At 39.6% G+C, this 26,020-nt stretch overlaps 1 protein-coding gene across 1 annotated transcript in view; it reads left to right on the forward strand.

The window, feature by feature from the left end:
• Positions 1-25,138, forward strand: part of LOC126419578 (transformation/transcription domain-associated protein) — a 435,226-nt gene extending 410,088 nt beyond the window's left edge. The window contains exons 66-68 of the mRNA XM_050086768.1: positions 541-737; positions 24,407-24,556; positions 24,989-25,138. Of these exons, the coding sequence (XP_049942725.1) occupies positions 541-737; positions 24,407-24,556; positions 24,989-25,066 (425 nt within the window). The 3' untranslated portion in view covers positions 25,067-25,138. The remainder of the gene's footprint in view (positions 1-540; positions 738-24,406; positions 24,557-24,988) is intronic.
• The last annotated feature ends 882 nt before the right edge of the window (positions 25,139-26,020 follow it).

A 26,020-nucleotide genomic window follows, 5' to 3' on the forward strand; every position in this document is an offset into this window, starting at 1 on the left:
GATGAAAACTGAGGGAGGTGGCGTACTGGTGAGACATTAAAGAGGCATTCGAGGGGATGGCAGTTCAAATATGTGTCCGGACATCCAGATTTAATATTTGTGTGGTTTCCCAGAATCACTTAAGATGAGTGCAGGAATGGTTCCTTTGAAAAGGACTTATCTGAGCTAGTGCTGTGATTGTAATCACATCAGTGACGGGATGTTAAACGCTAATCTACCTTCTTCCTTCTACTTCAAAAAATGTAGGAAACGTTACATTCAGACATTGGTACCTTTGCGTGGCATGAACTGATGATTTGTCATTGAACTGATGATTTGTCATTCTTGCATCAAATGTTTATTTCTTCACTTTGGATTAGTTTTTTTGAGTAACAATTTTCCGTACTATCTGTGAAACGCAGAGAGCAAGAGAGAGAGACTCGCTGTTGGACTTACAACTGGACATTGCTTGTGACTTTCACAACTCTGCAAGCTGTATGATTATGTGCGTGAACCTTATCTAAGATAGAAAATACAGAGAGAATATTTTTTGCTTTGCAGGAGAACTCGATTCGAACAGGCCTGTTCCTTTCCGGCTGACACCCAACATTGTAGAACTGCTGACGATGATTGGCATTAATGGACCCTTTACCGCAAGCATTATAGCGACAGCACGGTGTCTTGCACAACCGGCCTTCAAGTTACCCACCTACCTGAGGGCAATTCTTAGGGATGAAATGGCAGCAAGCTATAGGAAGGTAAGTCGTGAGCAAGGCATTTAATCCTAAACATTACTGTTTTCTTCTTTTCCACCTCAGCAGTAGTGCTCACTAAACCACAAGCACCTCCTGTGTGAAACCTGTATTGACTCATAGTATTCAATTTGAAACACTTCTATTGCAGTATCATTGTGTTGGTTTCGTTTCCCACATTTATTTATTTACAGCTTTTTTAGCTTGACAGTATCTCGTACTTATAAATTTAATACAAGTAAAATGCTTTTGACACTTCACTTTCTTTTGCTCAAGTGCCTTTTCAGTGACACACATTCTGAGAAATATGTCTCAAATTATTCAAATAACAGTAACAACAATTAACACTCAATAAACATTCAAATTATCATAAAAATTACAATAATTAAATATCAAGACTGAGGAAGTATTTCCGAAAGCTGTAGCTGTATGAAGGTGCTTTATTGGCAATTACCAGTTTCACATCAGTATAGGTGCATCATGGTTATATTTCCATAATGTAGTTGGACAATTACCAGCCTCTTCATCAAAGAGTAGCTCTTGCAACCTACATTCTCAGTTATCTGCTGGATGTATTCCAATCTCGTGTCTTCCTCTACAGTTTTTGCCCTCTACAGCTCCCTCTAGTACCATGGAAGTTATTTCCTGATGTCTTAATAGCTGTCCTATCATCCTGTCTCTTCTCCTTGTCAGTGTTTTCCACATATTCCTTTCCTCTCCAATTCTACACAGAACCTCTTCATTCCATACCTTATGAGTCCACCTAATTTTTAGCATTTGTCTGTAGCGCGCCACATCTCAAATGCTTCGATTCTCCTCTGTTCCAGTTTTTGCAGAGTCCATGTTTCACTACCATACAGTGCTGTGCTTCATATGTACATTCTTAGAAATTTCTTCCTCAAGTTATCCTTGTTAAAAGTCCACCCAAAATGGTGGGTTGTCATAATAAAATTGAGTACACCCAAAAGATGCTTGTAAAAATGTGCAAAATATGACTGCTGAATGAGCCAGTCCAGATAACACCACATAGGATATATTATAGGATCCGGTAGGCACCAACTGAATGAAACCGATGAAGTGAAACTTAAAATCCCACGTAATGTGCGTACTTTCACCGATCGCTAACAGGCCAATGCGGTGTAAGCAGCCAATGTATTGCTAGCATCCACAGGCTGCTTACACCACTTCAGCCTGCTAGCAATACAGTGGAAATACACACATTACATGGGATTTTAAGTTTTGCTTCATTGTTTTATACAGTTGGTGTCTACTGGATCTTATAATGTAACAGGTTGTCAAAAATAAATGAACCAGAAGCATAATTACAAAAACCAGTACAAGTATGTTAGAAGCATTGACCCTGGCTGTTGAGACACTTGTCCCACTGTGACACAAGGCAGTGAATGGCTGTCTCATAAAATTCCCAGGGTTGCGATGTTAACCAGTGTCACACGTACAGCTGAACGTCATCGTCTTAGGTAAATCGTTTGCCCCTCAGAGCCTTTTTAACGGGACCAAAAAAAAAAAATGGTGTAACCACAAGGAGAGAAGTCCAGATTGTATGGAGGGTGCCTGAGAACCTCCCAACCTCCCATTTGAATTTCTGCAGGAGTGGCACGACTGTGTTGGCCGTATGAGACTTTGCATTGCCGTGGAGCAGAATGACCCCATGGGTGAGATTGCCTCGTCATTTTGATTTGATCACTTGGCGAAGGGTGGTCAAGGTTTGCGAGTAACATTGGGCATTCACTGTTGTCCCGCGCTGCAAGAAGTGAATCAGAAGGGGGTCGTCTTGGTCAAAGAAGAACGTCAGCATAGGGGCAAATGGTTCACCTCGGACAGTGACGTCCAGCTGTACATGCAGAACTGGTTAACATCGCAGCCCCAGGAATTTTATGTGACAGCCATTCACCACCTTGTGTCACAGTGGGACAAATGTCTCAACAGCCAGGGTCAATACTTCTAACGTACAGGTACTGGTTTCTGTAATTACGCCTCTGGCTCGTTTATTTTTGATCACTCCTTATGTATCCCATTGCCTGGCATCATACTTCATACATTTTTAGAAGCATCTTTTTGGTGTAGTCAATTTTACTATGACAACCCACAATTGTGGTTTGGCTTTTAACGTGGATAACTTCCTGAAAACTGAGACTCCATAATTGTCAATCTTCATTGTGGAAAAATAACCATTATAAATCTGATGACAGGTCTGTGCTGATTTGAAACTGGTAGTTGTGAATAAAGTACCTTCATACAGCTATGTGGCTTTTGGAAACACCTCATCATTCTTGACTTTTAATTGTTGTAATTTTTGTTATGATAATTTGAATGATTATTAAGTGTTGATTGTTGTTGTTCATAATGTCTCTGAGCTGTGGTTGCCCTCACGATAAAGTTTGTTGTAAGTTACTTGCTTTTGACATTTATATGAACTATAAAATTTTGCTTTTTGGCAACCAATATTATCTCTTCCAGGTTCATTACAGGTATTAACAACATTTACAGTTTAGCATTGTCACCATTTCCTCCTTTCACTACCCTGAATACATAACTTCTCATACTATGATAAGTTTTTCCGGAAGATAGAATATTCAGCTTTCACAATGTCCATTGTGATGACAAACTGCGAATGTGATTTAAATTGGCAGATTATGTAGATTAATGCAACCAGGCCCTTTGTGAATTTAATGAGTATTATTATAATATTAACTAGTTTTTGAGCCATGACAGGATCACCATGCGGAGGTTTTACTGGAACATTGTTCTCTGGACAATGTGCAACTAGACGTTAGCGTCATGGTACTGTTGAAAATAATGGAAATTTAGCCGTAAGTTACCTAAATGTTTGCAAAGCAACAAGATTGTTATATTTTTGGATACTTATATTGCGTTTGTCATGGATCCCATAAGGCAGTGCACTGTAGGTATCCTAAAATAAAATGACGTTTTCATTTCATAAAAATTTTGATTACTTATGCCTGAATTTCCATTATTTTCAGCAGCTGGCATCTAGCTGCACATGATACAGAGAATGATGTACATGTGATGAGCCTGCAATGGCTTGAAAACTAGTTAATGGTACAATAAATCAGATCAGATTCTCAAGGTAACTGACCGTACATAACCCAGATAAACCAGCAAAGAACATTTGCCACTCCTGCCACACACACACACACACACACACACACACACACACACACACACACACTTACACACTTTTTTTTTTTTTTTTTTTTTTTTTTTTTTTTTTTGTGTGGGGGGGCGGGGGGGGGGGGGGGGGGGTGCGCAAGAAATCATCACTTGCTCTTCCGACATTTCAGCTGAGACCTTTCCATCTATTGCAGTTGTGACTTGAAGTCATGCTTAAGGTATGCGACCATTATGATTAACCAGACAAAACAAGTGACAGGCGGAATTATAGAATATATACCAGTTTACATAATAAGAAAGTTGTGTGAGCACTGACATATAGTGCACGAGATTTCACAGAGAAAACAGTCAAGTGCAATGACTGGATATGAAAACTAAAGTGAACATGACCAAATCATGCTACCGTATTTACGCGAATCTAAGCCGCACCTGAAAAATGAGACTCGAAATCAAGGAAAAATAATTTTCCCAAATCTAAGCCGCACCTGGAATTTGAGACTCGAAATTCAAGACGGGAGTAAAGTCTTAGACTGCACCTCCAAATCGAAACAAAGTTGTTCCATTGTAACATGAGACACAATTTAGGTCGAATGGATAAAGATACAGCTACAGTAGTTTGGTTCGAGTCGTAAGCTTAACAGCTAAGATTTACAAAGTAGCTATTGCTATGTATCAGGCGCTCCGTCCGTATTTATACGGGTACCCTTCCTTTTTCACGTGCTTCGTCTGGTTTGAATCGATTGCTTATTGTGCTTTGATCTGATAAGTGCCGTTCGCTTTGTTATAGGTGTTTACGTCACTCTAAGCTGAAACTGCATTATTGTACTGTGTCATGCATTGTTTGTCGCATTCTGATTATGAGTGTTTACGACCTGTAGCCGCTCACGGCATGGCTCGCTTTTGTGCGCACTACCGCCGCTTACAATAAAAAAAAAAAGGAGAGGAATTGTCTCATAAGCTAAACAAAGGCAAGAGACTGCTATTTGTTGTTACTTACACTGCTGCTTTCTTTGATAATGATCAACAAGAACCAAATAATATACTGCATATGACAGAAGATGTTCTGAACGAGAGTTTAGCGAAAATTTTTCTCCGTTTGAAGATCTTTGCAGACACCTCTTTAGTACATTACATTCTGCACAGAAATTAGAGTCATCTTAGATTTAAAAACCTAGTCAGTTGCCATGCTTCATTTCTGACTATCACTATTCAGCATAAGTATAATATGAATATAAACATGACATGATATCTATATTCTTCCATGTTTGCTGTTGTCTCACTCTAGTTTTGTAGTTTATTAGGCAGACAGGATTTAAATGAGATAGCAGCAAACACGAAAGAATACACGGCATTATGTTTACATTCTTCTACCTTTTCTTTTTAATTTATTTTCTGACGCAGAGGTTTTGGTGCCAGTATTTATCTTTGTGCCTGCAAAGTATGTCTGTGTAGTGCTCATATATTCAATGGCAGAAGTTAGTTGTGGCGGCACCTACCAACATTTTTCAGAACTTCCGTTTACTTTGCTCTAGATTCTAAGCCGCAGGCGGTTTTTTGGATTACAAAAACCGGAAAAAAAGCGTGGCTTAGATTCGAGTAAATACGGTAAGCAGGGCGGAGTAATCTAAAAGCCCGCCAGATGGAGCAGCGAACTTGGCACTCCAAACAAAGTCAGAAACAAGAAAAAATACAGAAAGTAACACAAATGCTACTGTTATTTGTGTGTAACAATATATATCATCAAAAATCACATTATTATTGAGGACAACCCATGTAGTACAGTAAAAACATTAAAATACATGTTGTGAAAAAGAAAGTTGCTACTCACCATATAGCGGAGATGCTGAGTCACAGACAAGCACAACAAAAAAGACTGTCACAATTATAGCTTTCGACCGGCAAGGCCTTCGTCAAAATTGGACAACAAACACACACTGCACACTCACACAAATGCAATTTACACACATGACGCCAGTCTCGGGCAACTGAGGTCAAATCGCTCTGAGCACTGTGGGACATGACTTAACTGATGTCACACTGTTAGCAGCAGCAACAGTGCTCTGAGACTGGAGTCGTGTGTTGTTGTTTTTTTTTTTTTTTGTGTGTGTGTGTGTGTGTGTGTGTGTGTGTGTGTGTGTGTGTGTGTGTGTGTGTGTAAGGCCTTACTGGCCGAAATCTATATTTCTGACAGTCTTTTTGTTGTGCTCATCTGCGACTCGGCATCTCCACTATATGGTGAGTAGCAACTTTCCTTTCCACAATATTGTTAATACATATGTATTTTAAATGGCAACAACAGATCATATCAGTAGCTTAACAGACTACGCGAGTCAACTTAGAGTTAGTGATAAAAGTTAGTGATACAAGGAAGGGAAAGGGATATTTCACAAAAAAATTATTTTTACACAAGCACAGGAATTCAAAATTAAAGTCATATAATAAAACCATAGGAATCAATCATAAAACCATAAGAATGAAAAACCAAAATATATTTCACACAATAATTGAAATTGATAAAATCATATAGAGTTTCCGTGAAGTCCACGAGGTCACGAAATATTATGTCAAAGTAGGACTATTACAAGAAATCAATTGAAGATCATGTTCAACATGTCCTGTTTGTGTCATGGCGTAACAGCTAGCTATGCTAAGTTAAAAAAAAAATCGTGTAATGCACAGCAAATTAAGGTCAAGAGTCAAACGCGAATGGGTGAAAAGTGAAATTGGATCGGTATAGGGCTAAAGACTTGGCAAGCCCCGAGGATAGGTTTCTGCGTTGTCATATACACTCCCTTCTCATTCCAGAGCAGTTTGCTAAATCTTGTGTGCTAGTGTGTGATTTTGTGTGGTGGAAACTTAATCTATTTTGTCGAGGAATACACAGATATTGAATTCCCTCATCCCACGAGGTGTCAGCTCGACTGCAACAAGTGTCCATCAAGTAAGTAAAGACAAGTTCGCAGATAGAGTGGTCAGTCTGACTAATGTTGAGTTTTATTTTATTTATTTATTTATTTCGTTTCTGTCCATATAACAAAAAGTTTTCGGACATTGTCAGGAAAATTTATCTTGGATTACACATATACAGTAAAATATTTACATTCTTTCATAACATCATATGGATCAGACACATGTCTGTACACACTATTTTTCAAAAGGGCACTACAAGTAGATTCCTCTATAGTGTAACACAATTTAGCTTATATTTATAATAGTACAGTACACATAATACAGTGTATAATTATATTCTTTCATACCACTGATAGATCGGAGACATTGTCTATATGTACTGTTTTCCAAGATGGCACTACAACTTAAAGTCCTCTATAGAGTAACAACACTCCTCTATTAAATACTTCAGTCTACTCTTTAGCATATTTAGGTTTGCTTTCTTGAGTTCACATGGTAGTGCATTGTAGAAAATTGCTCCCATTCTATGTGGGCTGTGGTTCATTGTCTTTTTATTGGTCACAATTCTACAAAAATTTTCCCTTCTCTGTGTATCATAGTTGTGTACATTACTGTTTGTCGTATTAAATTCAGGATTTTGTTTCACGAACATGACTGTCTGCAGTATATAAATGGAGTACATCGTAAGAATTTTATATTTTCTAAAGATGTCTCTACAAGGCTCTCTCTTCTTTACCTTGGCTACCATTCTTACTGCCTTTTTTTGTTGTCTAAAAAGTCTATCTATATGAACGGCTGGTGCCCCACCCCATATCTCAATACCATACGGAAGGTGTGGATGAATCAACCCAAAATATATTTGCTTTAAAGTATCATGGTCCAAGAAGGCTGAGACCCGTTTTAGTAGATACGCATTTCTACTGATTTTCTTGCAAATATTGTCTACATGTTCTTTCCATGATAAGTTTTCATCAACAACAATGCCCAAAAATTTATGTGAATTTGCATCTGCAAGACCCAGTGGGGATGTAAATACAGTATCAGTTATGGCAGCATTATAACTGAGGATGAACTTCATAATTACTGTTTTGTCTTTATTTACAAGAAGCTTGTTTGTTGTAAGGATGTGGACATAGTATTGAAACTGATCTCGATACTGTTAGCTGTGGACTGCATATCACTGCCACGGCTGATGAAGGATATGTCATCGGCATAGCTTACAACCGTGCAATTTTGGGGTTAAAATAAATTATTTACATATACAAGGAACGGAAAAGGCCCTAGTATGCTTCCTTGAGGCACGCCACATTGAAGTGTCCTGAAGGTTGATTTGGTTGTTAGGAGCTGCTCATTGTTTTTATAAGTTAGCTTTACACACTGTTTCCTGTCTTTCAAATAGGAGGTAAGTAATTTCAAGGCTAGTCCTCTCAACCTCTTCTAGCTTACACAGAAGAATGGTATGATTCACAGTATCAAAGGCTTTACTCATATCTAGGAAAGTGCCTATTACCTTGTCACTTTTGTCCAACTGATTTAATATTTCATGTAGAAAAGATGCTACTGCTGTTGTAGTTGATCTCCCTTTTCTAAATCCATTTTGGATTGTTTAACAGATTGTGTTTTGGTGAAATATGATTCAATTTGATTTAGTATTACTCTCTCTAAAAATTTGCCTAGTTCTGAGGTTAATGATATTGGCCTGTTTCGCTAATCCATTCCTGCATTCCTTTAGTAGTTTAGGTGAAATGTCATCCCAGCCACAAGACATTTTTGGTCGAAGTGCTGATATGATTGCTAGGATGTCCCTCTCAGTAATGCCATGGATATAAAAGGACTGGCTAGATTTTCCAAGACTAAAATTTTGTGGCTTGACATGAATTTCATTTGTACCAACTGTACTGAACTTTTGTATAAAGTTCTCACACACTTCTTTTGGGTCATTTATTTCTTCACCATTTTCACCAAGCAAGGTGGCGCAGTGGTTAGACACTGGACTCGCATTCGGGAGGCCGACGGTGCAATCCCGTGTCCGGCCATCCTGATTTAGGTTTTCCGTGATTTCCCTAAATCGCTCCAGGCAAATGCCGGGATGGTTCCTTTGAAAGGGCATGGCCGACTTCCTTCCCCATCCTTCCCTAATCCGATGAGACCGATGACCTCACTGTCTGGTCTCCTTCCCCAAACAACGCATCACCAACCCTCTTCACCATTTTCTTTTAATGTTACGTTACTGTGTTCACAGGAATTCTGATTCCCACTTTCTTTATGTATTATTTTCCAGCCAGTTTTACTGATACAGCTAGAGTTCCTTATTTCAGAGGTATATTTCTGTGTTTTTAGGTTAGTCAAGGACACTCTGTATGTTTTTCTGAGCAGTTTATATTTTGTTGAGAAATATTGTAGTTTAGTACTTCTAAAAAGTAAATAGCAATCTTTCATTTTCTTCCTCAGTTCAGTAATTTCAGACGGGAGGTTCTCGGCTTTATGGTTTACAGCTTTATTTACTTTTTTTAACTAAGGACAGATTCCATTTAAAGTGTTACCGAATAACTTATAGAAATATTCCAATTTTTCATTCACTTCAGTTGCATTGTACACTGGTTCCCATTTTTCATTCCCTAGTGCCATCTTAAGTTTAGAATAATTAAATTTTCTTTTATACAGGGTGGTCCATTGATAGTGACCGGGCCAAATATCTCACGAAATAAGCATCAAACGAAAAAATTGCAAAGAACGAAACTCGTTTAGCTTGAACGGGGAAACCAGATGGCGCTATGGTTGACCCGCTAGATGGCACTGCCATAGGTCAAACGCATATCAACTGCAGTTTTTTAAGTAGGAACCCCCATTTTTTATTACATATTCATGTAGTACGTAAAGAAATATGAATGTTTTAGTTGGACCACTTTTTTTCACTTTGTGATAAATGGCGCTGTAATAGTCACAAACGTATAACTATGTGATATCACGCCAGTGTGGACGGTATTGCATTCGTGATACATTACTCGTGTTAAAGTGGACCGTTTACCAATTGCGGCAAAGGTCGATATCGTGTTGTTGTATGGCTATTGTGATCAAAATGCCCAACGGGCGTGTGCTATGTATGCTGCTCGGTATCTTGGACGACATCATCCAAGTGTCCGGACCGTTCGCCGGATAGTTACGTTATTTAAGGAATCAGGAAGTGTTCAGCCACATGTGAAACGTCAACCATGACCTGCAACAAATGCTGATGCCCAAGTAGGTGTATTAGCCTATGTCGCGGCTAATCCACACATCAGTAGCAGACAAATTGCGCGAGAATCGGGAATCAAAAACGTCTGTGTTGAGAATGCTACATCAACATCGATTGCACCCGTACCATATTTCTATGCACTCGGAATTGCATGGCGACAACTTTGAACGCCGTGTACAGTTCTGCCACTGGGCACAAGAGAAATTACGGGGCGATGACAGATTTTTTGCACGCATTCTATTTAGTGCCGAAGCGTCATTGACCAACAGCGGTAACGTAAACCGGCATAATATGCGCTATTGGGCAGTGGAAAATCCACGATGGCTGCAACAAGTGGAACATAGTCCACCTCGGCGGGTTAATGTATGGTGCGGCATTATGGGAGGAAGGATAATTGGCCCCCATTTTATCAATGGCAATCTAAATGGTGCAATGTATGCTGATTTCCTACGTAATGTTCTACTGATGTTACTACAAGATTTTTTCACCACATGACAGAATGTCGATGTACTTCCAACATGATGGATGTCCGGCACGTAGCTCGCATGCGGTTGAAGTGGTATTGAATAGCATATTTCATGATTGGTGGATTGGTCGTCGAAGCACATTCACTGGATCTGACGTCCCCGGATTTCTTTCTGTGGGGAAAGTTGTAGGATATTTGCTATCGTGATCCACCAACAATGCCTGACAACATGCGTCAGCCCATTATCAATGCATGTGCAAACATTGCGGAAGGTGAACTACTCGCTGTTGAGAGGAATGTTGTTACACATATTGCCGAATGCATTGAGGTTGGCGGACATCATTTTGAGCATTTGTTGCATTAATGTGGTATTTACAGGTAATCACGCTGTAACAGCATGCGTTCTCAGAAATGATAAGTTCACAAAGGTAGATGTATCACATTGGAACAACCGAAATAAAATGTTCAAACATACTTACGTTCTGCATTTTAATTTAAAAAACCTACCTGTTACCAACTGTTCGTCTAAAATTGTGAGCCATATGTTTGTGACTATTACTTCGCCATCTATCACAAAGCGAAAAATGTGGTCCAGCTAAAATATTCATATTTCTTTGCGTACTACACGAATATGTAATAAAAAAATGGGGGTTCCTATTAAAAAAAAAACCACAGTTGATATCCGTTTGACCTATGGCAGCGCCATCTAGCAGGCCAACCATAGCGTCATCTGGTTTCCTCCTCCAAGCTAGACAAGTTTCATTCTTTGTAGTTTTTTCGTTTGACGCTTATTTTGTGAGATATTTGGCCCGGTCACAATCAATGGACCACCCTGTATGTAACTGTATCACTTTCAGTTACATCTATGTTCCCTACATCAATTTCCATAGTAATGGCTCTGTGATCACAAATGTAGTTTTCTAAGGTGTTTACATTTACTTTCTCTTTTCCTACATTTGTGAGAACATCGTCAATACATGTCTTTGTATTTGCAGTGACTCTTGTAGGTTCTGAGTTAATTTGTTTAAAGTTATAACACTGTAATGCATCCATATAGTGCAAAAAATTAACACTATTATTTAATATGTCTGTTGATGTCTCCAACAAGCAACAAGTGTTTATTATACACTGCTGTCCCCTCCAGCAAGTCCTCTAGGCAATTTAGAAACTCTTCTGTGTTACTTCCAGGTGACCTATACAGTGCTGCTATAATAAGGCTGTTGTTTCCATACTTTAGGTTCACTGCTGCAACCTCAAATACCATTTCAGTACTCAGATCATCTATCTACATCTACATCTACATTGATACTCCGCAAGCCACCCAACGGTGTGTGGCGGAGGGCACTTTACGTGCCACTGTCATTACCTCCCTTTCCTGTTCCAGTCGCGTATGGTTCGCGGGAAGAACGACTGTCTGAAAGCCTCCGTGCGCGCTCTAATCTCTCTAATTTTACATTCGTGATCTCCTCGGGAGATATAAGTAGGGGGAAGCAATATATTCGATACCTCATCCAGAAACGCACCCTCTCGAAACCTGGCGAGCAAGCTACACCGCGATGCAGAGCGCCTCTCTTGCAGAGTCTGCCACTTGAGTTTATTAAACATCTCCGTAACGCTATCACGGTTACCAAATAACCCGGTGACGAAACGCGCCGCTCTTCTTTGGATCTTCTCTATCTCCTCCGTCAACCCGACCTGGTACGGATCCCACACTGATGAGCAATACTCAAGTATAGGTCGAACGAGTGTTTTGTAAGCCACTTCCTTTGTTGATGGACTACATTTTCTAAGCACTCTCCCAATGAATCTCAACCTGGTACCCGCCTTACCAACAATTAATTTTATATGATCATTCCACCTCAAATCGTTCCGCACGCATACTCCCAGATATTTTACAGATGTAACTGCTACCAGTGTTTGTTCCGCTATCATATAATCATACAATAAAGGATCCTTCTTTCTGTGTATTCGCAACACATTACATTTGTCTATGTTAAGGGTCAGTTGCCACTCCCTGCACCAAGTGCCTATCCGCTGCAGATCTTCCTGCATTTCGCTACAATTTTCTAATGCTGCAACTTCTCTGTATACTACAGCATCATCCGCGAAAAGCCGCATGGAACTTCTGACACTATCTACTAAGTCATTTATATATATTGTGAAAAGCAATGGTCCCATAACACTCCCCTGTGGCACGCCAGAGGTTACTTTAACGTCTGTAGACGTCTCTCCATTGATAACAACATGCTGTGTTCTGTTTGCTAAAAACTCTTCAATCCAACCACACAGCTGGTCTGATATTCCGTAGGCTCTTACTTTGTTTATCAGGCGACAGTGCGGAACTGTATCGAACGCCTTCCGGAAGTCAAGAAAAATAGCATCTACCTGGGAGCCTGTATCTAATATTTTCTGGGTCTCATGAACAAATAAGGCGAGTTGGGTCTCACACCACCGCTGTTTCCGGAATCCATGTTGATTCCTACATAGTAGATTCTGGGTTTCCAGAAATGACATGATACGTGGGCAAAAAACATGTTCTAAAATTCTACAAGGGATCGACGTAAGAGATATAGGTCTATAGTTTTGCGCATCTGCTCGACGACCCTTCTTGAAGACTGGGACTATCTGTGCTCTTTTCCAATCATTTGGAACCCTCCGTTCCTCTAGAGACTTGCGGTACACGGCTGTTAGAAGAGGGGCAAGTTCTTTCGCGTACTCTGTGTAGAATCGAATTGGTATCCCGTCAGGTCCAGTGGACTTTCCTCTATTGAGTGATTCCAGTTGCTTTTCTATTCCTTGGACACTTATTTCGATGTCAGCCATTTTTTCGTTTGTGCGAGGATTTAGAGAAGGAACTGCAGTGCGGTCTTCCTCTGTGAAACAGCTTTGGAAAAAGGTGTTTAGTATTTCAGCTTTACGCGTGTCATCCTCTGTTTCAATGCCATCATCATCCCGTAGTGTCTGGATATGCTGTTTCGAGCCACTTACTGATTTAACGTAAGACCAGAACTTCCTAGGATTTTCTGTCAAGTCGGTACATAGAATTTTACTTTCGAATTCAATGAACGCTTCACGCATAGCCCTCCTTACGCTAACTTTGACATTGTTTAGCTTCTGTTTGTCTGAGAGGTTTTGGCTGCGTTTAAACTTGGAGTGGAGCTCTCTTTGCTTTCGCAGTAGTTTCCTAACTTTGTTGTTGTGCCATGGTGGGTTTTTCCCGTCCCTCACAGTTTTACTCGGCACGTACCTGTCTAAAACGCATTTTACGATTGCCTTGAACTTTTTCCATAAACACTCAACATTGTCAGTGTCGGAACAGAAATTTTCGTTTTGATCTGTTAGGTAGTCTGAAATCTGCCTTCTATTACTCTTGCTAAACAGATAAACCTTCCTCCCTTTTTTTGTATGCCTATTAACTTCCATATTCAGGGATGCTGCAACGGCCTTATGATCACTGATTCCCTGTTCTGTACATACAGAGTCGAAAAGTTCGGGTCTGTTTGTTATCAGTAGGTCCAAGATGTTATCTCCACGAGTCGGTTCTCTGTTTAATTGCTCGAGGTAATTTTCGGATAGTGCACTCAGTATAATGTCACTCGATGCTCTGTCCCTACCACCCGTCCTAAACATCTGACTGTCCCAGTCTATATCTGGTAAATTGAAATCTCCACCTAAGACTATAACATGCTGAGAAAATTTATGTGAAATGTATTCCAAATTTTCTCTCAGTTGTTCTGCCACTAATGCTGCTGAGTCGGGAGGTCAGTAAAAGGAGCCAATTATTAACCTAGTTCGGTTGTTTAGTGTAACCTCCACCCATAATAATTCACAGGAACTATCCACTTCTACTTCACTACAGGATAAACTACTACTAACAGCGACGAACACTCCACCACCGGTTGCATGCAATCTATCCTTTCTAAACACCGTCTGTACCTTTGTAAAAATTTCGGCAGAATTTTTCTCTGGCTTAAGCCAGCTTTCTGTACCTATAACGATTTCAGCTTCGGTGCTTTCTATCAGCGCTTGAAGTTCTGGTACTTTACCAACGCAGCTTCGACAGTTGACAATTAGAATACCGATAGCTGCTTGGTCCCCGCATGTCCTGACTTTGCCCCGCACCCGTTGAGGCTGTTGCCCTTTCTGTACTTTCCCAAGGCCATCTAACCTAAAAAACCACCCAGCCCACACCACACAACCCCTGCTACCCGTGTAGCCGCTTGTTGCGTGTAGTGGACTCCTGACCTATCCAGCGGAACCCGAAACCCCACCACCCTATGGCGCAAGCCGAGGAATCTGCAGCCCACACGGTCGCAGAACCGTCTCAGCCTCTGATTCAGACCCTCCACTCGGCTCTGTACCAAAGGTCCGCAGTCAGTCCTGTCGACGATGCTGCAGATGGTGAGCTCTGCTTTCATCCCGCTAGCGAGACTGGCAGTCTTCACCAAATCAGATAGCCGCCGGAAGCCAGAGAGGATTTCCTCCGATCCATAGCGACACACATCATTGGTGCCAACATGAGCGACCACCTGCAGATGGGTGCACCCTGTACCCTTCATGGCATCCGGAAGGACCCTTTCCACATCTGGAATGACTCCCCCCGGTATGCACACGGAGTGCACATTGGTTTTCTTCCCCTCTCTTGCTGCCATTTCCCTAAGGGGCCCCATTACGCGCCTGACGTTGGAGCTCCCAACTACCAGTAAGCCCACCCTCTGCAACTGCCCGGATCTTGCAGACTGAGGGGCAACCTCCGGAACAGGACAAGCAGCCATGTCAGGCTGAAGATCAGTATCAGCCTGAGACAGAGCCTGAAACCGGTTCGTCAGACAAACTGGAGAGGCTTTCCGTTCAGCCCTCCGGAATGTCTTTCGCCCCCTGCCACACCTTGAAACGACCTCCCACTCTACCACAGGTGAGGGATCAGCCTCAATGCGGGCAGTATCCCGGGCAACCACAGTCGTAGTCCAATCAGGGGATGCGTGGGACGAGCTGGCCGTCCCCGACAAACCCCCATCCGGACCCCCACAGTGATGCCCATTGGCAACAGCCTCAAGCTGTGTGACCGAAGCCAACACTGCCTGAAGCTGGGAGCGAAGGGATGCCAACTCAGCCTGCATCCGAACACAGCAGTTGCAGTCCCTATCCATGCTAAAAAACTGTTTTGCAAAGAACGTCTGAACTAATCTACAGAGAGCGCAAACAAATCGACAAAATTTAAACGGTTATTAAAATACAATATTGCCTAGTAAATGCAGTAATGCTGCTACTTGCGCACTGCTGACACTGCTCGGCGGCGGAAGGAGACTAAGCGAAATTACACTATTCAGGTACTAAAACGCGATGCTACAACTCTCAAATACTATAATACGCCCGAAATTTATGAATTAAACAATGCAAGTACAAAAAACACGCAAAGAAATTAAGAATTAAACTATGTAACAAACGAGTGAGCTAGGAGTATACGACTTGCTGCTCAGCTGCTTATCCAACGGCGGCAGGGAGCACACTGACTGTGACCAACCAACACTGGCCGTTCAAAACAAAAACAGTAGACAAACGACTACGCGAATTTACACTATTCAGGTACTAAAACGCGATGCTACAACTCTCAAATACTATAATACGCCCGAAATTTATGAATTAAACAATGCAAGTAACAAAAACACGCAAAGAAATTAAGAATTAAACTATGTAACAAACGAGTGAGCTAGGAGTATACGACTTGCTGCTCAGCTGCTTATCCAACGGCGGCAGGGAGCACTTTTTCACATTTTACATAATTTCTACTATAAATGCCTACCCCACCACTTTTGTGTGTCTTTCTGCAGTACAAGTTTATAAGTTTGTAATTTTTTAGCCTGTAACCGTATGCTTCCTCTTCCTTGCATCTCAGTTCACTGGCTAGGAAGAGGTGTGGCTTAGTTTCATTTAGGTAAACACTCAGCTGCTCTGTTTTATTAGTTACATACTGGACATTCTGATATGCAAGGGTTAATTTATTATGCTTTCCTCTAAAAAAAATCATTGTTTACTTTGTGACTGAGAATTCTGTTTAATTTGTCATTTTCTTTGATAATTTCCCATATTTTGTCACACAAGAAGTTTTTGCCTTCAAAATTTAGGCGCATACCATGTCTGGTATGTAGGCTTCAGTTTTCCTATATCTAATATTTTACATTTGCCAAATTGAGCACACATTTGTTTCATTTTAGTGTTTGTTTTTCGAATCAGCTTATTTACACACAAATTTTACATAGGATCATACTGGTGAGGCAGCGTTGTAATAATAGTGTTCCGTGATTTATTTGCTTCTAGGAAGTTTTCCAGGCTTGCTAGGCAATTTCGTTCTTTATTTTTTGCGATGTCATTGGCACCAGCTAAACACACTACATATTCATTCTCTTCTTTATTGTTTCCCTGCAGGTCGACATCAGTAACAGATTTCGTACTTGCACCTGGTTTCACTATTCCTATTGCTAGGATATCTTTGTAAATGTCCTGTAAAACACTCATCAAATTTCTGCTGTGGCTGTCTGTTGATAAGAGAACGTTGTACCTTTTTTTCGACAGTTTGACGATCGTATTTTTTACCTTGTTTTTCCTCCACTGCTTAGTTTACGAAATTAATTTTCTCCACATTTCACACTTTCACATTTATCACTATTGGTTTCTGGTAAGAGCTGAGGCACAGGTAGGGCAAATCTAACTGTTTGGTGAGATTTCTTTTTCTGTGAAGATTACATTTTGTAACGTTTTCCATAGACACACTCGAATTTACCTCATATTTCGATCCAGTCACTTGACTACAGTTTTCTGAATAAAGGATGTTAAAATTGTTTTCACACTGAAACTTGGTTTACTCACTGTAGGTGACATTTTCTCGCCTTGTGCTTTACATTTGCCGTTCACTGTCTTCCATTCCATTGACTTATAGTTGCTAACTTTTGGCAGCACAACCATGTTTTGTTTCAACTTAAGCTCCATGTTTTCATGCTTTAGGCTGTCATTTTCTCCTCTTAATCCTATGATTACTTATTGTAAACATGAAATACACTCACTATACATTTTAAGTTCATCTTTGCACTTCACACAAGCGATTTTTTAACTACATAACTGTAATCTAATTTAGCAGTAACTACATTTACATCTATACTCGCTGCCGTCTTGAACTGATAAGAGCCTTCCATGTCATCATGTGAGGTTTTGAGTTTCATTTTGCCTCTGAAAGTTGATGATAGGTTGATACAGAGGATGATTGTGGAAGCGAAAAATGGCTGTGAGCAGACAAGAATGTCTAAGTTCCCACAAGCTGACATTGCTACTAAGACTTGTGCTGTCTTAAGGCATGTCAAACGAAGTGTTCCTTACATAACCCCTTTCCAAATTTTTGTTTATAGACTGAATGTCAAATTGTGTGAAAATAATATTTTAGTCACGAAGCCTGATCAGAGGAGCTCTGTAGTTTTGATTACTGATGAAGATTAAATTTCTAAGACCTCAGTATTTTTTTATGAAAATGGTATAGTGGAATTCAAGAAGCAGCCTCTCTTATCCTTTTGTCAAGATTTTAAAAATAATATATCAATGAATCAAATCTTTTGTTTAAGTCAGGTTTTTGTAAAACAGTCTTTAACGTCATGAATTCCACAATGTGTAAATTGCAGGATAAGGTTAAGCTTCATAAAACGGATTTTCTGATCCGGCCCCTTTGGGGACTGGGTGTTTGTGTTGTCCTCATTTCATCATCGTCATCATCATCATCTGTGACAGTGGTTAGATTGGAATGTGAAAAAATTGGATTGTGTGAAAGTTTGGACTTCGTATGGGCACTAATGATTGCACAGTTGAGTGCCCCACAAAAATCATCCATCATCATCATCATCATCATCATCTGATCAGGCCCATTGTTCCATCTATTCGGAGACCTAATTGCTACGTTGGTAGTTCCTGCAACACACAACTTAAAGAAACCTTTACATTCCTTCAGACCAAAAGTGTAAAAATAGCTTTGAATTAGTCAGGTTTGCTAAATGATGTTGGAGTCCAGGATGGAGCAGTACTAGCTTCCCTAAATATGAAGAACCTTTATATTAACATCCCCATTTCAGAAACTTTGGAAATCATCATAAAGAATTTTTTTGAATTTTGGCAAAATAAGTCTAGGTGAGACCAGTGAACTTGTTGAAATCATGCTTATCCTTGTCCACTCCAGGCAGGATATTTGCATTCCGGCTCAAGATGCTGGAGTTGGTGGTCATGTATGCATGAGGGTGTGCTTGCTTCTGTGTGTGAATGTTGTGTGTGTTTCTCTTTTGCTGATGAAGGCTCTGGCAGAAAGCTTTATGTAAGTGTCTCTGCAATTTAATGTGTCTTCTTCACAGTAAGTAGCAATCTTTCTTTTGCTATCCTTGTCTTTTAATTACTTTACATTTTGTAGTTGCATTTATCATCAAAGTGATGGTCTCGCCATGGGATGTAGCCTTTTTTGGATCCTGTCCGATATTTTTGTGAATTATCTTGAAAATGGATTCTTTAACACTTATCCTGATCTAAAAAGAAACTTATTGTGTACTGTAGATATGTGGATGATATATTTGCCCTTTTCGAGGGCAGTAGGGCCAATGTATTGATTCATTTGCACAAGTTTTCAACACAATGAAGGGAACATACAGTCCGTGGTGGAACACAAAGTTGATGGTAGTGTGAATTGTCTTGATCTTCCCATTTTCAGGTTAGGCTCTAAGTTGATTAAGGTATCTTTCGCAAGTTGATTGCATCTGATGGCATTATTGCATCAAGCTCCTGTCACCCTGTAGCACATAAGCATTCATTCTGTTCATCTATGTTTCACAGGCTTGCTAGATTAGGTCTAGATGATGATGTGGACAATAAAGAGATTAGTATCATAACACATGGACAATGGTTTTTCTGTAAAGAGTATACTGAGTGTGGGCATCAGGATACTTACCAAAGCGCAATGCCGGTATCTATATCTGAAGACAGGTTGCAGCATGTATTTTTATCCTATTTGGCCCCTGGTGCAGTAAAAGAGTGTAAGATATTAGAAAGGCAAAGGTACAAGTAGGTTTCTGCACACAGAAAAAGCTTGTTCTTGTTTTTACAACACAATCTTAGTAATGGAGGTAACAAATTTAATAATTCAGGGGTTTATAAAATTGTGTGCGGTTCCTGTGACAGGATCTATGGGGTTCAGACAGGGAGGGACTTCATAACAATGTTTGGAGAACACACATGCAGAAGTAATAATAGTGGACTAGGCTGCCATTTAAAAATGAAGGACCATGTTTTACCCTTGATGAACGAAGGTTTAAAAAGTTTCCACGTCAAGCATAAGGGTAGGGATGTTGATATCTTCGATTAACTCAAAGTGTGTATGCCCCACAAAACAGATCCTAGCCCTGTAATCAATGAGTAGAATTGGTTTTTAGCATCCTTTGTGTTGTTAATCATTTAGGAACTGCTGCTTTTATGACTCTAGTTCATCATGCTTATTTCTATATGAATGGATACTGGTTTTTGGGGTGCCTATGTGATCCTTTATGAAAATGTGTGTCTAGATTTCCAAGTTTGCCTAACACTTCCTAATCTGCACTTGCAGAATTTTAGTGACTGAAGTTTGTCTCACACATTATGTACAAATATAAATGATGACTGGGTATTACAGTCCTGAGCACAACATGCTCCTCCCGTGACAGTTTTTGGTGTTTTTGAATAAAGATTTGGTTGGTTTTCTCATAATATTTAATTGCTGTCCACGTAATTTGTGTTCACACTGATTCTATATGAAAGGATGTCACACTGAGATTACTATTTGCCAGTGTACTTTTATCAGTTTTGATTATTATGTGAAATATATTTTGGGTTTTCATTCTTAAAAATGAGAACTGCATCTGTGCTGTCCGGAATGCAGTATGCTGTTGTGTAGCAGCTTTTGGCAGCTTTTTAATGAATGGGTTTATAATTGATTCCTATGGTATTTTTATCTGACTCTAATATTGAATTCCTGTTCTTGTGTAAAAATAAAATTTTTGCAAAATATTCTCTTTCGTCCATACCTTGTATCACATGGCTCTAGGTTGAATCATGTAGTCTGTGTAAGCTACTGATATGATTTGTTTTGCCATTTAATACATATGTATTTTAATGTACTAAATGGGTACATTCCGGCAGTGTGGCACTGAGACCCTGTGTGCTGTGATTTTTGATGATATACATTGTTACACAAAGCTAACTGGAGCCTTTTTGTTACTTTGTGTAATTGTTCTTGTTTTTTACTTTGTTATGAGCACCAAGTTCATCACTCCATCTGGCGGGCTTTTAGTTTACTTCACTCTGCTTAGCATGATTTGTTCATGTTCACTTTAGTTTTCATGTTCACTTGACTGTTTTCTCTGTGAAATCTCGTACATTATATGTCAGTGCTCATGCAATTTTCTTATAACATAAAATGGCACATACTCCACAAATCTGTCTGTCACTTGTTTTGTCTTAGTGTGTTGGTCGTGAAGTATTTTTGTGCTCATGATGTTTGTATTTTTTAACAGATTTTCTCATGATGGGCCACACCCGAAACACGCAATAAAGAGTATTAGATTCAGTACAAAATTTTTTTGGAACACCTGAGATCTGTTGTTAGCGACCAGTCAGCATTGTATATGTTTATTGAATTTCCAGCTGTTGTCAACGTGAGTTAGAGATGGACCTCAGTGGCTTGTTTTTCCATTGAAATGTTGAAGCTACGTAACTAGTATGACGTTTGAGAAGAGCGGGAATGAGGATTTACTGTAGGACCACCTACACAGATTAAAAGTCACAGGTATCCAGCTGCCTCCATCTTTTGTAGACTGTGAGCCCTCTTAAAATTTTAGTTTACAGGTTTGATTCTAGGAACACCCTGAATGAGCTGGCACACACCAGGAAGTTGTATACAGGAGAAATGGACACCTACATCAGACTCGAAACACCAGACCGACGAACCCCAGGAGAGGAAAGAGATGCTATAAAGATATATGGCAACCCTTCATGCATGACAATTTTTTATTTTTTTACTTTTTTTTTTTTTTTTATCATTACTGGTATTTTGAAGAAACATCAAGTGAAGGTCTACCATCCACCAGTCAAGATACGTAGCAACTGTCAAGTTGGCTGTTGAACCATGATTATAACAGCTACACTATTTTTCGCACCTGAATTAATACACCTGTGGTACATGTCTTACAAACCATGCAGTTATATATAAAAACAAAGATGAGGTGACTTACCGAACAAAAGCGCTGGCAGGTCGATAGACATACAAACAAACACAAACATACACACATTGTATTTTTCCCTCTTTCCTGATGAGGCAACAGTTTGTTGCGAAAGCTTGAATTTTGTGTGTATGTTTGTGTTTGTTTGTATGTCTTTGTGTTTGTTTGTATGTCTATCGACCTCCCAGCGCTTTTGTTCGGTAAGTCACCTCATCTTTGTTTTTATATATAATTTTTCCCACGTGGAATTTTTCCTTCCATTATATTGAAACCATGCAGTTAGGTTTTCAAAGGAAATTTTACTCCAAATTAATAGAATGTTTTCTACCAATAAATGTTCAAGTAGTTTGGTTCATGCCATAACATGTTGCCCAAAACAGCTGAGAGTCACAGTGATTAGAGTGTGCCCGCATTCATCAAATTGTAAAATTCCATCTACAGTGTCACACAGCAAAAGTCCGAAGGGATCACCTGCAGTTCTTGGCACATTCCTGTCGTGTAAATACTTTCTGACAACATTATAATGTTGTAACAGCATTTTTATTTTCAGCCTGATTGTGTATCACAGTAAACCAACATATCATCTAGAACATTAATGTAGGGCTACAGCTTCAATGCAAAAGGTTAGAAACAAATTTGGTTTTGATATTCTGAAACACTTTGTGATATTCTGAAACACTAAATATGCAGTGAGATCTAAGTGCTATAGCTTGTGTGCAACTCAGCTACATTCCTGTAGTGTGGCACTGGAGCACTGTGTATGTATCTCGAGGAGGTATTTCATGGACAAGAACGTCATTACAGGCTGTAAGATTTGTGGTTTTTATTTGTTTATATTGCTATGGAGGTGGCAAGATGACCTCCATTCCCCACAACCACACTTTGCATTTAAAACATGCGCCAACTCTCCTGGAGGGGATGATTACAAAGTAAAGATCTGTTTTCACTCCTGGTTATACAGGGTGAAAAGTATTTAAACCAAAAAACTCTGGGAGGTTGTAGAGGACATCAAAACAAATATTTTTCCCTAATGTCATTTATTCCTATGAGGAGTATTTAAACTGGTAGAGGAAGATTTCTCTGGTGGCAAATTAATTAAACCAACTAACACTTTTCCATTTTTTATGACCAAGAGACAACACATTAACACAACCCAATTGCAATTACAGTAGATTTTCAAAAATGCCTCCATTGACACGTAAACAAAGGTTACACTGTCGGATTATGTTCTGTCTGACACGGGCAAAAACCCCAGGAGCATCCTGAATTGTTCCTGCTGCTGCTGCTGCTGCTGCTGCTGTCCGGGCAACAAGATCGTCTTCAGATGCAACAGGAGTTGTGTAAACAAGGTTGTGCATCTCTGCCAACCCAAAAAAAGTCCAGAGGGGGCATATCTGGCAATCGAGCTGGCCATGGTACAGGACCACCTCTGCCAATCCACGTTTCTGGGAACTGTCGGTCCAGGAATCGGCGCACATTATGACTGAAATGTGCCGGCGCCCTGTCATGTTGGAAACCACATGCTTTGTCTTGTAGGGAGCGGGGACGTCTTCTAGCAATTCTGGCAATGCTCTGGCGAGAAAATTGTAATAGTGCCTGCCATTTAATGGCGTGGGTAGCAGATATGGCCCAATTAAACAGTCCCCAACAACACCGAGCCACACATTAATGAAGAACCGCACTTGCCGAGTGCTAGTAAATGTGGCATGTGGGTTGTCCTCACTCCAAACATGCGAATTGTGCGTGTTGAAGACTCCGTCATGCCCGAATGTTGCTTCACCGGTAAACAACACAGAGGGTGGAAATGTAGGATGCATTTCACACTGTTGCAGGTGCCACTGGTGGAACTGGTGCAAGGTTGTTGAAATGGACGTAACAATTGCTCTCGAAGGACTGTTCTTACATTCGTCTGATTCATCCCCATGTTACGTGCAATTGCGCGAGTGCTGATTGAAGGATCCCACTCCACATGCTGCAAGAGAGCTTCCTCAAATTGCAGTGTTCTTACCATGCGACAACGCCCTGTCCAGGTAATCTGCTAAATGCCCCGGTCTCACGCAGACGTTGGTACACAGTAGCAAAGGTCGTATGATGAGGGATATGGTGATTAAGATATTGTTGTTCATAAACCCGCTGTGCAGTTCGTCCATTGTGGTGCGCTACGTAGTACGCACCAATCATATCAGTGTACTCACTCCAGATGTATCACTCCATTAGTTAGCAGAGACAATGCACTACTACACTGATGGACAGCAGTTGCCTACAACTGAAAAGCGTAATACGCCCTCTAACACCTGAAGATCGTAACACGGTCTCTAAAAATTGAAGAGTGTAATATGGTTTCCACCGGTTTAAATAATCATCATAGGAAAAAATGACATTAGGTAAAAATATTTGTTTTGATATCCCCTACAACCTCCCAGAGTTTGTAGGTTTTAAATACTTATCAACCTGTAGACATTGCAAAAATAAAACTTTCAGATTAATTTTAATTTATTTACTGGATGCATAAAACAACTACTTTTTGTTAGTTGACTTAGCATAATAATATATCAAAAAGAGTTAAGGGCTTAATAATTTCAGATCATGAAATTTACTATGCTAACATACATTGTTTGCTTTACTTGCTGTGTTGCAGAAACAAGACGATACCAAACAAGAAATTTTACCAAACTCTGTACCTGAGGAAGTGAAGGGTGATACATTGATCGTCATGGTGAATCGTGCAGTCGCAGCAATTATGTCGAGGGTTAATTGCCTTGCTAACTTCGATGGTATAGAAAGCAAGGTATGACGATTCATTAGAACATTATTTTAAATGGACACATTTAACCATCTACTTTGTTTCTAGATTTATTTATTTATTCACGAAAAAAAAGACTTTATATGTGTCATCATTATTAACTGTTGCCCCTGATTTCTTATTTATGACTCTGAAGTAAACAGTAGCCTCATGTGTCCCATTTTACTGTCATTCATACACAACAAAGTCTATGTCTTGGCATCACCTTTTAAGCTTTACCATCATGATTGCAACCACATATTCCTGTTAAACACTCATTCAACAAATGCAGTTTTTTTTATCAAACTTTGTAAATGTTTTTATTAAATTTCTTAACTTCTTTATTGAAACACTAATTCATTATTGAAATCATATATTATAGCAGCTTTTGTTAATTTTAGTGAAAAAATTTACAATTTTGTCTTAATTTTGTTTCAGGCAAGTAGCTTGGTCAATACTGCGATGGACTACAATAACCTTTGTCGTACAGACCCTGCATGGCATCCATGGCTTTAATGTAATATATGCGTGACGAGAGATTAGTTTTTGTAAAACTGTAATTTTTTGTAATAAATTATTTGTAATAGATTTGGTGGTTTACAAATTAATTGTCTTCCAAGGTCCCGTGTGTATGTTGTAAGAAAACTGCATTGGCCTTGCACTTGGTAGTGCTGCTTGATGCTGTAACCCTTTCTTTTTTGGGGGGGGGGGGGGGGGCAGGGGGGGAGGCAGTGGAAAGCGTATCAATTTGATGCCTCATTGCAATGTATACCAGTAACAGATTTATTTGCAAGTGCTACATGGACAAGAGTTTAAACTTCAGGGAAAGAACTTTTAGGCAGACACAGAGGACATTGATTAAATGTTGTAAGCGGCATGTATGATCATATCTGTAATTTTTAGACTTTGTATACACATTTTAAGATGAGGAAGACTATCTTGAAACTTGTGTAAAAAATATAGCCTTAAAATAATAGTTGTGATGTTTTGCTTATGAATAGAGACTGGGTTATACGCATCATAAAACCCTTAAAATATGCATGAAAAGTTTCGAAATATCCAAGATCAAATAATAAAAATACGTGGTAATACTGTGTGCATTATATCTCGAAGTCGAATTTGTGCATATCAATTATGAGGAAGAGTGCTGGCCTCATGAAAAATTGGTATATTTGGAATGCTGATATCATTTTCTGAATACTTTCTGGGATTATTTTCTAAAAATTTGTCAAATGGGGATGCATACCATGTTTTAAGATTTGTTTCTTCTTTGCTATTGTTGTTGGTAACAAGCAGATGTGATGCGAGTTCGAGTCGCAGCAAAACAATTGATATGCACGGGACCAACTTCGAGATATATCACTCACAGAGGGGCGTGCTCAAAAACTCCGTAATATTTTATTATTTAAAAAAACAAACAAACATACATACAGTCATGAATTTTTTGAACAGCATCAACTTTTAATTAAT

The sequence above is a fragment of the Schistocerca serialis genome, chromosome 1, assembly GCF_023864345.2.
Source record: "Schistocerca serialis cubense isolate TAMUIC-IGC-003099 chromosome 1, iqSchSeri2.2, whole genome shotgun sequence".
In the NCBI taxonomy this organism is placed as follows: Eukaryota; Metazoa; Arthropoda; class Insecta; order Orthoptera; family Acrididae; genus Schistocerca; species Schistocerca serialis.